The sequence below is a fragment of the Pieris napi genome, chromosome 23 (assembly GCF_905475465.1).
Source record: "Pieris napi chromosome 23, ilPieNapi1.2, whole genome shotgun sequence".
Classification (NCBI taxonomy): Eukaryota; Metazoa; Arthropoda; class Insecta; order Lepidoptera; family Pieridae; genus Pieris; species Pieris napi.
This window is the reverse complement of record NC_062256.1, coordinates 3,193,498-3,206,673: the sequence shown is the minus strand read 5'-3', so window position 1 is coordinate 3,206,673 and position 13,176 is coordinate 3,193,498. Positions and strand designations below refer to the sequence as shown.

Below are 13,176 nucleotides of genomic sequence, written 5' to 3'. Positions count from 1 at the left end.
AAAATACACGTTTTATTATTATATTTGACATAAATATTGCCGAAATGTCTTATAAAACATATTAAAAGTATGTTACAACATATTAAAACATATTAAAAGTACCTAAGGACACGTCGTAGTTAAAATGTAGACAAATCTATAAATTCTGTACTAATTACACATTAGATGAATGCTATGTTGATATTATAAAATTATTAAGTAATTTTGTTAGAGATTTTATAGAATCACAAAATGTATGATTATTCCGTCAACAATAGTAATTGCAAAGAAATTAGAAATATGAATAATAATTTAATATTTGTATTCATAATCTAGTTTATTGTCGTTTGTTATTGTATTATGTATATCTTTTTGTTTGTAGTGTGTTCTCTGTATGTGAATGTGTTTCGTTAGTGCCCCTAAATATTATAATTAAAAACATTAGTCAGTTTTTCAATGAGCTAAATTGATAAAAAAATGCTTACGTAACAACTATCTTGATTTTCTAACGTATTTAACTTGCACTTACATGTTAATTTCACTAACACAAAGAATCAACTGCATAATTTATCTGGTAACCATAGCAGACCAATAAAAAATATGATACTTATGATAAACAAAAACACCATAGCACGCATAAGATATTATATACACATTAATAACACTTATTACAACGGAAGAAAGTTGAATTTAGAGTAACAAAACGTGAAATAGCATTGCAGAAATGCAAATTCGTTCTCTATATATACAGCTATCATGGCGGTCGCAGGACAGTCCCTACCGGTGCGCTTCCCGCCAAAACTCCTGTCAAAGGTGTTGTCACTCTTAAAATTTCTTTTAAGAATAAAAATGAGTGCTCTCCTATTACTTGCTCTGTGCGCGTTTATCGCGTACAAATTTTTCTCAAGAAAAACAGTTATTGTCTATAAAAATACAAAACATGGAGTGGAAAAAGTTGATTTAAAAGAAGCACCCGGGCCTCTACCATTGCCAATAATGGGGAATCTACATCTTTTAGCCAAAAATGAGTCGCCATTTCAGTCGTTCACTGAATTGGCTAAAAAGTACGGTGACATATTTAGCATGAAATTGGGCAGTTCTCAGTGTTTAATAGTGAACAATTTAGAACTTATTCGCGAGGTTTTGAATCAAAATGGGAAATTCTTCAGTGGAAGACCAGACTTTCTGCGTTTCCACCAGCTCTTTGATGGGGACAGGAATAATTGTAAGTATTATTTTATTTCTTTTATAATCGTATTTATTTACGTGAAGGGATTATTAAAAGTTTTATGATTAAGGTTTTTATTTAGACGTTCATTTAAATTAGCCCTAGAATACATATTCTAAGTCTAGTGAGAGTTTATAGATTTTGTTTAATACATTACACTTAGCAAGATTTTCGCCTGGAAAAATATTCGCGAGTTTAGCAAGAAGCCTAAAAGCGACTCCAGCGCCTTGCCATTACCAAGAACCATACAGAGAACCATACAAACCATAGGACACGCGTGGGTTGATTCCTGAGTGCAGTTACATAATTAAATGCTTAATATTGCAGAATATATTTAATTCATGAGTATTACGCTCTATTTAATCGAACTGATTCCATATTCTACATTTTTTATTGTCTATTATGCCTAAGCAAAGTCTAAAACAATAAGCTACAGACATGACGGAACTTACCATCTCGGTATACAACCTCTTTGTTACGTTTTAACAACTTTTAATGTGTGAGTTCTAAGTGCGTTGTTTCACAATGGTGTAATAATAGTTGTTGTTATGATTTTTTAAGATTCTGGAATATTCTTGACGGAATAAGATTGCATAATTCAGTAATATATTATAATTTTTATATTATATTCATAAAATAATCAATATTTTAATCACTCATAGTATGTAGCTATTAAATGGGTGTATTTGATTTTTCACCCCTCAATGCTAAAGACGAATTCCGCGTCCCGCTGCTAAGAGGGACCCCTACTAACCCTTTTCGTATATATATATTATATAGAAGAGCATGTTGGACTAGTGGTTTCAGGGTGCGAGTCTAATCTCTGAAGTTGTAGGGTCGAACCCCACACATGAACTTTTTATGTGCGCATTTAACACTCGTTGGTACGGTGAAGATATCGTGAGGACACCGGGGTGATATTAAAAGAAATATCACGAAACAGTTACAGACATGGGGCCCAAACCTTTTTTTATTTTAAATTTTTTTACGTCCGAGGTGAAACTGTCCTTAAAAGTTGCAGGGGTATGTGGGACTCGACCCACGCCAAAATCTCTGCTATTCAGAGACTGGGTGAGCAATACCCACTAAAACCACCTCGAGTAGTTCCTACAAAGCCGGCGTTACAGAGGCTCCGGGGTCGCTGTCGCATTCTAACGGGACATGAGGCCGAGACCTAACATTTCCTAACCATATCCTATCCTCGCTTATTCCTTTGTAATTCTTGCATTTCTTATTTTTTTGTATTGCATTGTAATTGATGAATCCGTGAGATTAGCTTTTAGTTTATTTTATTATTATTTTAGATTAAGTTTGGTAATTCTTTAATTTTTCAGTTTCTTGTAATTTTGTTTTTGTTGATTTAGTTATGCACTTCAAGCACTTTACCCTTAATATTTCTTTTTTAGTTTTTTCCTTACTAGGGTTACCTGGAAGAGATCGCTTGTTAGCGATAAGCCCGCCCGTTGCATTCTTTATATTTTTATGTTACGTATTTGTTTTTCTATTAATATATCGAAGTATAAATAAATAACAGGTTGTAGCGCCACTGTTTGTTTAAATACATAGATTTATAAGAAAATTAAGCTTCTAGAAATTCTAAAAAATAACTATACACAAACACACTTTAAAAGAAAAATATTATACATATATTAACGATTGAATCATTGATAACTGTATTTATAATATTTATATATAAATGTTTTTATTTAATTTATGAGTTGATAAGCGCCATCTCAAAAACATTTTGCACACGAAACATTATGTAAATTTTTCTTATATAAATAAATTCTTTATATAGAATATCATGCCAACACTATTCCCACCCACCCAGATTACACATTTTCCATCTACCAAAGACACTTTTCTATTACAAAACGCGTTTATATATTATACACGTTTAAACTTAAATTACACGCAATATAACATATGCATCATATTTCATGGATATTAGAAAATCAAGACGATGTGGGTTTTTGTTACATTTAGTTTAAGTCATACGTTGAAGCGGGGGCGAATTAAAATCCTCAAGAATGTTACTAAATCTTTGTAGTTCGTCAATATGCTTGCAAATATTCGTTGTCGTCAAATGCGTCGAACGAGTTATCTTGCATTACCTAAAATACGTACGAACTACGGCAAAAAAATAAACTACCCACAAATATAAAAATATTACTTCTTTCAATTCATTCGAAGCTAGAATATGTTAGACAAAATTACTTTTAAATTCATTTCTTATAATTACTTTTAATTCATATTTCTTTGGTTACTTTTAAGTTTATTGCATGTACGGCTATCTTTTTATTGTGATTATTTTAAGAACGACTAAATTCTTATGTTAATCTAAAGTATTATTCTCGTGTAAGTGAATTTTTTTGTCTTTTTTGAGAAAATAGTCTCTGGTTAATATAGGTTATATTCACGAGTTTGTACGTCATATTGACAATTGCAGTGATCGCATCAGTTCTTCTACAAGTAGCACACGTTTGCTATGTTTCGGGATGTACCCGGGATGCTGTTTTCTTATAGAACAGGGGGCAAACAGACAGTGGGCTCACCTGATGTTAAGGCCACCCATTGACACTCAATGGCTCTAGCCCTCTAGGGCTAGTGCATTTCCGGCCATTTAAGAATTGGTACCCTAATGTTTTGGGGGATGATATTCAGCTGACTCCTCACAGCTCAGCACAGACGGGCAGCTGGTTCCACACAGCGGTTTGCGGCAACATGACTTAATTTCAGTTGTGAACTGATGTCGAGGTGATATGGCATTTCATATTCTGCCTCGACGTCCGTTTTTTTACTTATCTCGGGGTACCCTCAAAGCTGGACTCCCGTAAAACTAGACTAGACTTCGCTAGTCAACTGTTAGCTAACATTTTTATTGAGTTTATAGTCCGACGCTATTCCTTTCATACTTTGACTTTATCTACATTTAGTTATTGTTATTGCATACTTAACGTCAAAAATCTTCCTCACGATGTTTTCCTTTACCGTTCGAGCGAATGTTAAATGCGCACATAGAGAGTCAATTGGTGCACAGCCGGGGATCGTACCTACAAGCTTCTGCAAAAAGCTTTTTGCTTTAATAGTATAGAATACTTATATGTACTAAGTATTCTGTACTATATATATATAGTATATAATATATATATATATACTATATATAAAATTTTCAAAATGTCTACCGCAAGTTGTTTTTGTAATAAAGAGGCGAATACTTATAATCTGTGGACTAATATTTGACGTTGACTGAAATTTCCAATTTAGACCTAAATAATTTAAATCAGTTTTCTTTTTTAGTTCTATTAAAATTATTTTGAATTTATCATAGCGTACACTTGCACCACAACGCGTCGTGGTAGTTAGTAATTAAAATATTCCTATTACAAGGGCAAATCTATGTTATTAGGTCAAGTTAGGTGTGTTCCATTTCTCTAGATTACAGTAATTATTACTACCTATATATTAGTCAGTGGCGTAACAATAGGGTGGCAGGGCTGGCAAAATGCCACGGGGGCCCAAGAGGGCCCAAGAGATATTCTGTTCTATGGATGAATGTGAAGTCTCCAATACGCATTGGGCTAGCGTGGGGACTACAGACCATTCCTCTCACCTAAGACAGGAGGCCTATGGCCATTTGTTGTATATATACACCGTGTAATTGAGTAAGCTGAAAATCTCGAAGTTTATTTAAATTAAACTGAGTACAACGTGTAGATTTTTACTGATAGGGCCCCATCAAAAGAATTTGCCACGGGCCCCAGATGGTATAGTTACGCCACTGGTGTACTTCATATTATATCTATATATTGTTTGACCTTAAATGTTTTGCGATGACAAAGACAGTGATTTAGTGTGTTTATAAAAATTACACAAATTACCCAAAAACGTAATTTTACACCGTTCTAATTCGTGAACTAATTGAAATTTGATATTATATTATTTTGACATACAAAATTGTGCTGATCCGTTACTGTGGCCGAATTGTTATTAAAGGTCAATATATCTATAGTATATTGTATATTTGACAGAGACGTTTATTAAAAAGTATATTATGTCTTGGTTTGTAAATCTCGTTTGTTTAATTCATTTTTCATATTTTTATTTTAAATATAGCCAAGTATATTATGAAAAAAAAACACGCTATCATCCATATCAATCTAGCAAATTTTTAATTATAATTAAAAGCATTAGCAACGCATATTCTATGTTAGTATCTCTAAACTTATCAAAACGAATCTCTAAATTCCATTATATTATAGAAGAATCGTGCCTTTAAAATCTAATCACTTTCCTTTGAAAGCATTATACGGTGTTTTAAAGGTCTATATTATTATGAACACATAGTACATATATACATTGTATGTACTATTTCATAGGTTCTAATAAATAGTACATACAATAATATATATTTGCAAGTTGGTGATCTGTGCCTGACGACGCGGTATTTCCCTTTAAATGTTGCAACAAAAATCGCGACGCGCTCTAAAATCCTAAGTACATTTATAAACGAGCTATTTGTGGATATCCATAGTTGTTGTCCCACTTTGAAATCGATTAATAATTTAATTGTTTTGTTTAATTTTTTTCATGTATCTTATGTTCGCCTATAAGTGCTTGTCACATTTAAAAAAAATATTTTTCTTGTACCAATGTATCCGTGTGTCGAGCGCTGCCAAGCTTTTTTAAATACATAAATAAATCTGTATATATCAAATTTTGTGCCATTATTAAATTGTAAGTTTGCATGTACGTATACCATTATCATAACATACATAATGGATGCACACATGGTCTTTGACGTGGGTGATTTAAAATTATAATTCTATTGAATTCGCTAACATCTAAATGTATCAAATCTCTCAGGCAGTCTCCGAAGATCTGGGACTCGAAAAATTTTCCTCTCCTATAACCTGTTTTTTAACAAATCCAGCGTAATTTAAAGAATATTCAAACTACATATGTATAGCTTTTGTTAAGAAAAACAATGTCATAACGATGTTTATAGAGCCAGTCGATTTTCGAATAGAATAGATAGTTCACGAATCGCTTTTGGGTGATATGTTTGGTCTTCCGGTTAGTTATAAATGTGCTCACGGAAGACTTTTGTTCTATACTTTAACAACAGCATTACTTTTTTTATTTATTTCAAAATACAAGTTACACATATACCTATGTGTTTTTAAGCCATGCTTAGTGCTATATAAATAAAAATAATAATAAAAACTTTTTTACTTTAACACTTATATTTAAAACAATATGATGATATTCATGAATATTTCTCTTGTTTCAGCTTTGGCGCTCTGCGACTGGTCGAATCTTCAGCTGCGTCGTCGCAATCTGGCAAGACGTCATTGTGGACCAAAACAACACACTGACAACTTCGCACAAATCGGAGCTGTAGCTACGTTCGAAGCTACCGAGTTGGTTCAGACTTTAAAGCAAATTACGAAGACATCGGCCGCTCCAGTCAACCTGAAACCTCTTCTGATGTCTACCGCTATGAATATGTTCTCTAACTACATGTGCAACATTCGCTTTGAAGAATCAGACCCTGAATTTCGTAAAATCGTCGATTACTTTGATGAGATTTTCTGGGAAATCAACCAAGGCTACGCGGTTGACTTCCTCCCGTTCCTCGCACCTTTCTACAAGAAACACATGGAGAAACTATCGCACTGGTCTCATGAGATCCGATCTTTCATTCTGTCAAGGATTGTTGACCAACGCGAAATGACAAGTTCATTTCACGACACTGAGACTCCAGAAAAAGACTTCTTAGATGGTTTGTTACGAGTACTACACGACGATCCTACAGTAGACAGAAATACTATTATTTTCATGCTTGAAGATTTTCTCGGAGGTCATTCTTCTGTAGGAAACCTGGTTATGCTATGTTTAACAGCTGTAGCAAGAGATCCAGACGTGGGCAAACGTATCAAAGCTGAAATTGACAGTGTCACGAAAGGAAAGCGAGCTGTTACTCTTACCGACAGGCCATCCTTGCCATACACCGAGGCAACAATCCTGGAAGTACTCAGATACTCATCATCTCCCATTGTCCCTCATGTGGCCACCGAAAACGCAGCAGTAGCCGGCTATGGAGTAGAGAAAGGTACTATCGTCTTCATTAATAACTATGAACTGAACACATCAACAAAATACTGGAACGAGCCAGAGAAATTTGATCCGTCGAGGTTCCTGGAAAAGTCCAAAATCCGTGTGCGACGAAACTCTCTTTGCGACTCCGGTATGGAGTCGGATGGGGAGAGAAATGGACCTATCGACAAAACAAGAGAGGTTGAGAAAGAGATAGTCTCTGTAAGGAAGAATATCCCTCATTTTCTTCCATTTAGCATAGGAAAGAGAACGTGTATCGGCCAAACTATGGTAACAACCATGAGTTTTGTCATGTTCGCGAATATTATTCAAGAGTTTGATGTAGCTGCTGTTAGTAAAGATGACTTGAGGCAGAAACCAGCCTGCGCTGCACTTCCGAAAGACACATACCCATTGTACCTTTTACCAAGAAAATAAACACTAAATTTATCAGCAGATGATCCACTTCGATTATATAGTGACAAATTTAAATGGTTCTGGCGGTAGTAAAACTGGCCAACTGCTCGCGGCACACAAAAATCTTTGATGCTATGAAATTGAGGTTCTCTTTTTGACTCCTGACTGGATGGTTAGATGTGGATCATTTGTTTATGAATTATTTGTAGATATTTCTTTTATGTTGTATTGTGTCTGCTTAAGGTCTCATTATGTTTGAATAATTGGGTCAAATCCGGCACACACGTGTGCATGGAAATCCTAGGTTCCAATTCAGAAGAGAAGAATCTGGCGAACAAACACAATATAACATAAGAGATACGCTCAAAAATTATTTATTTCTTGAAATAAGTTTTTGAAACAGAAAATATTAACTCGAAACAGTTTTAGACGTTTGAATACAAATTCAAATTAAAAGAAAACTAAAATTGTTATTTTATTTTTAATAATACGACTGCTTTGTTTATTGGACTTACGATAATAAGTTTAGATTAGTTTTAGATATGTACCAAGCATGAATGTATTTAGCGAATTGCGACAGTAGCCAACGTAATGGACACGAAACATGACGGTCTATTCCGTTTAATTGTGATTGGTCAACAGTATCTCTAGGCGAACACGCGTTCACGCACGTAACGTCATATTACGAATGTTTGTCTCACAATCTAACTGTTTCTCCTGTATGAGAGGAGTATGTCATCACCCAGTCTTGCCAACTTCTATCTCAATCAAAGACTTCTCAAACGCATTCAAACAGCATTAAATTAATCCAGCATTTTATAATGCCTTTACCGTATCAACAAACACAAATCAACTAAAACCTTTGTTAGTTATTTGACGCAAATTGTTTTATATTAGAGGAGAGGAAAGGATTTTTAGCTTGCATCTACATCTTTACAATTGCAATGAGACAATGGCGCCAGGGAATATAAGCTTCTAAACTTAGTCAATAATGTGTGGAAAGTCAAATTCAAATCATTTATTAATTTAGGTAACACAATGTACACATATTAATAAAGAAATACATTTTAAATGCTTCTAATTTTACACTTATTGCCAGTTCTCAACTCAAGGGCGTAGAACTTTTGTTGTTTTACAAAATGTTTGTAAGGAGCACCATGTTCCACATGATATCTTTAAGTAATTATTAAATAATAAAAAAAAAAACAAAGATTTGTCCTCTATCAGCATTAGGCTTGTTGAAATAAAAGCACGCACTTACATTCTCGTGGGAACAACACGCAAATACATAGTCGAAATAACTAACATCACAGCATATACGAATTCAAGTCCGACCAGTCACCACGAGTAGCAATGCAACAGTATTGACTTGTCCTTAATTATAAGTGGCTTAAGTGTGCGACTCTCATCCCTGATCATTTTTGTGTCTATATACCCATTTAACAACCACTCGCGGGCTGATCACACACGCACACATCAGGACGAAACCTGCCCAAGTGGGCGTGTGTTGAGCTCATAAGGCTGATCACCTACTTGCCTATTAGATAAAGCAAATTATCACAAAACAAGTCTGAGATCCAGACCTAAAAGGTTGTAGCGCCACTGGTGCTTAACACGGAGTATTTGTTATTAGGACTTTTATTATCAAAAGAACGTTAGCATGTGAAACGTCCAACCCTAGTTTCATAACAATTATATTCATGCTTGGCACACGATATGTGATAGAAATTACTCGATTTGGCTGTATTTTTCACTCGAATTCATAAAAATATAGCTAAATTCATTAGACGGTTTGTGTATTTTAATCGACTTTGACGAAATTTGTTAATAAATATGTGAAATCTTCAACTGCGCTCCGTGAACGTAAATTAAATATAAATTATAACAAACTCTCTCGAGACTTAGTGTCACTCTCGCATGTCAAAAAAGTTTTGGATTTGACATACAATATTAATGTTGAATTGACACAATTGTTAAATTATCGCGTATAGGAAACAGCGTTTGGGAAAAAATCCAGAATGTATTCATAAAATATTATTTTAATACAGCTATTTTTATTTTCTTTAACATTTTATATTCTCAAGACACGCTTCAAGAGACTGACGGCCATCCGGTAATGGAGAGGCACTAAAAGTTGTCAATGACGGAACGAACATATAAAGTTCCATTTTCCGCCGCAAACTTGTGGCCTGACTTGCGATTCTGTAACTCACTTTTCGAACTCTCACAGCGGTTTTCACAGCGGCGGTCGCGCTCAAATCAGTCGTAAAGCAGTCATTTTACGATTTGGCATTCTGATAAGGAGGGCTTGTAGTTTATTGTTTCGCGACCGCCGCTGTGAGAGATCGAAAAGTGAGTTACAGAATCGCAAGGCTGCGCTGTTCATCTTTCAATCGATATTTTTGAATGTAATTTTGATATAGTAGCAATGTTGAATCGCGCGGTACAGAAACTCATAATTGACTATAACAAGTTACAGAATACCAGCGCTGTTTAGTGTTTTGATGTAGGTTTTTATAATAAACTTTTAACACTAGTATATCACGGAGTTCCTAAGCTTATCGTGTACCAAAATCCAGTGCATTTTGTAGCAATAAGTTTTATGTAGTTCAATGTATGTGTATAGATTATAAATATATTATAGCAAATTGTATCATGTTTTATTTGTTCCAAATCATTTAATTTAAGGCCATATGACACAAAAAAAGGATTTTAATTAATTAATCATTCTACTTAGGGTCCTTCAAGAAAAGAGGGTACTAATTCTTAAAAGGCCGATAACGCACAATATAAATTACGTGTCACGTTGTTTGTCCGCTATGGACTCCTAAACTACCGAACCGATTTCAATCAAATTTGCACACCGTGTGCAGTTTGATCTAACTTAAAAGATAGAATAGGATAGCTTACATCTCAATTTATGCCCGCAATATTATTTTATTGCAAAATATTTGTTTATTATTTAATAGTCACAATTCTAGCTACAATTTAATGGCATAACCACCAAAAAAGCATGCTCCCCATGACTCTTGTTTTCCTACCGTTTCCCTTGAATAGTATGCTACTATGTAATATAACAAAAACCTTAGCCACGGCAACGCTTGGCCGATATAATATATATAATTCCATTGGAGAAAGTATTCCTAGAAAAACATTTATTTTTACCCTATGTAATTAAAATATACCATGTATCACAAAATTTTAAAAAGAAAGGTTTTACAAATTTTCAAGGTTGTAAATTTTTTGACGCCTTTGCCTCTACAATTCATCAAGTCCAAGATGATTTTTACAATCAAATTTTTTATTGGGTTTGGTTTTTGTTATATCTGTTAACGTAAAATTGTAAACACCGTTAGATTGTAATCTATCTCGCGAGATTATAAACTGTCGAAAGATTGTGAACCTCAGCGTACTGCTTACAATTTAACGTATTATTATTCGGTAGATTGTACTACACTAACTTAGTTATCATTCAAACTTCTTTGGTCAATTACAGATTAATTTTACTTCCCAACAATTTCATATAACTACCGAATAATAATACGTTAATTTGTAAGCAGTTCGTTGAGGTTCACAATCTTTCGACAGTTTATAATCTCGCGAGATAGATTACAATCTAACGGTTTTTACAATTTTACGGTGACATATCCACCATCTAATACATTTTTGCAGAAATAAAGTATTAGTACTACAGTTAAATTAATGTTACAATATACACGAGTACATAATCTATACTAATATAATAAGAGGAAACATTTGTGTTTTTGTATGTATGTTTGTAATGTTTTCACACAAGAACTACTGAACCGATTTCAAAAATTCTTTCACCATTAAAGCTGCATCTTCACTGACATAGGTTATATTACATTTTCAAAAAAACTATTGATGATAGAACAATAAAATGTTGTTAGTATATAAAGTATCAATATCTTCAAAAATAATGTTTTTCCCATGGGCAATTGTATGTTGGCCTATCCCGAGTCGGTTCTCCAGAATATAAAATTATTTTGCTGCCACAAAATTTGTGTTTGGAATGTTTTAAGACACTGCGGTTCTACAAATAAATCTTTTTTTTTTCAAAAAAAGTTTTTCATTTTTAATTTTTGTTTTTAACCATTTATAAAACTTAAATTACCAAACTTAAATTTGGCTTGACATTCTCTAATGTCAGACGTGTAAATGATGTTATGAATTAAAAAATATATTCGTTGTAAATTAAAATCTATATTTGATTAGATTATGAATGCAAGTATCTAATAATTTGAAAGGAAAGAATGTACCTATAGTCTAACTTAGTAGACAATAGACATTCCACTACTACGAGATCGGTATCTACACGAGTGAAACCACGTGGCATTGCTAGTAAGATTAAGCTAAGTAACAAAATAATATGAAAGCAAGCAAATAAAGCATTTGTTTTATACAAAAAAAAATCAAACATTTTCCATTTAAGGGCCAGTATTTTGATCCGTAGTAAAAAATGGTTTAACCATTTGTTACATTAACTATAGTTAAATGAATAACCATTGGTAAAATCGTAAATGCGTTTTTCAATGTTTATTTTAACTATAGTTAAACTTAACAATTGGTAAATTTGTTGCCAGTGCAATGAGCAATGACATCCCAAAAAATGTGGTTCTTTTTTGTGGGGAACATTTTTTGGTATGACAACACTAGACATATTGAGTGAATGAAATCCATTTTTGCCATCTTCATTCGTTATTTGCGCTTTGAAGAGTTTGAAGTGTCAAATTAATCTAAATAACACGATATAAATAAAGTTGTTTTTCTGTGTTTTAATACGGTTTACACCTTTTACGATACTTAAATATATAAATAACGATGTCCGCAAACAGCCAACGGTCAAACAAGTAAGTACAAACATATTTTCGTGTTATTTATTCCGGTTTATCTTGTGTTTCGTAATAGAAAGTAATACATTTATGTTTTGTTAAAGGGACCAACTTCGCCAAAAAAGAAACTGCCAAACTGGTGATGCTTCTCAAGGATTACACAGTCGTAACCTGCAAACAACTGATCATTGCAGCAATCTACAAAAAGATGCAGCTTGGAAATCTCTGTGACGTTTTCAACTCAGATGGGTCCAGACACCGAAGTGTTAAATTAAATATACATTTAATGAAGGTGTAGGCACATATTTATATTTATTCTTGTATAGCTGTGTCCTACAACAAAAGGAAAAAATCTTTTAACCGAAGCGGATTATGATCCACACGGATAAAAAAATGGAGTTTTTGAAACAAAAACAAATAAGAGAGGATGATTTGTTCAATTATGCTAAGGAAAAGCATCAAAAACATTTGCTGCACCAATGAGAGGCCCACCAAAAATCCATACTGCATAAAGAGGAGGTGCACCAAAAAGTGATGCAGCAGATGGAAGAAAAGCACAATAAATATATGTAGCAGCAAAAAGAGTTGCATCAAATTGAG

The 13,176-nt window shown here is 33.6% G+C and overlaps 1 protein-coding gene across 1 annotated transcript; it reads left to right on the top strand.

Annotated features, from left to right (window-relative positions):
* The first annotated feature begins 763 nt into the window (after positions 1 to 763).
* Positions 764 to 8,833, top strand: LOC125061306 (cytochrome P450 307a1). Its single transcript, XM_047666683.1, has 2 exons — positions 764 to 1,204; positions 6,501 to 8,833. The coding sequence occupies exons 1-2, from the start codon at positions 829 to 831 to the stop codon at positions 7,742 to 7,744; spliced, it is 1,620 nt and encodes a 539-aa protein (XP_047522639.1). The 5' UTR covers positions 764 to 828; the 3' UTR covers positions 7,745 to 8,833.
* The last annotated feature ends 4,343 nt before the right edge of the window (positions 8,834 to 13,176 follow it).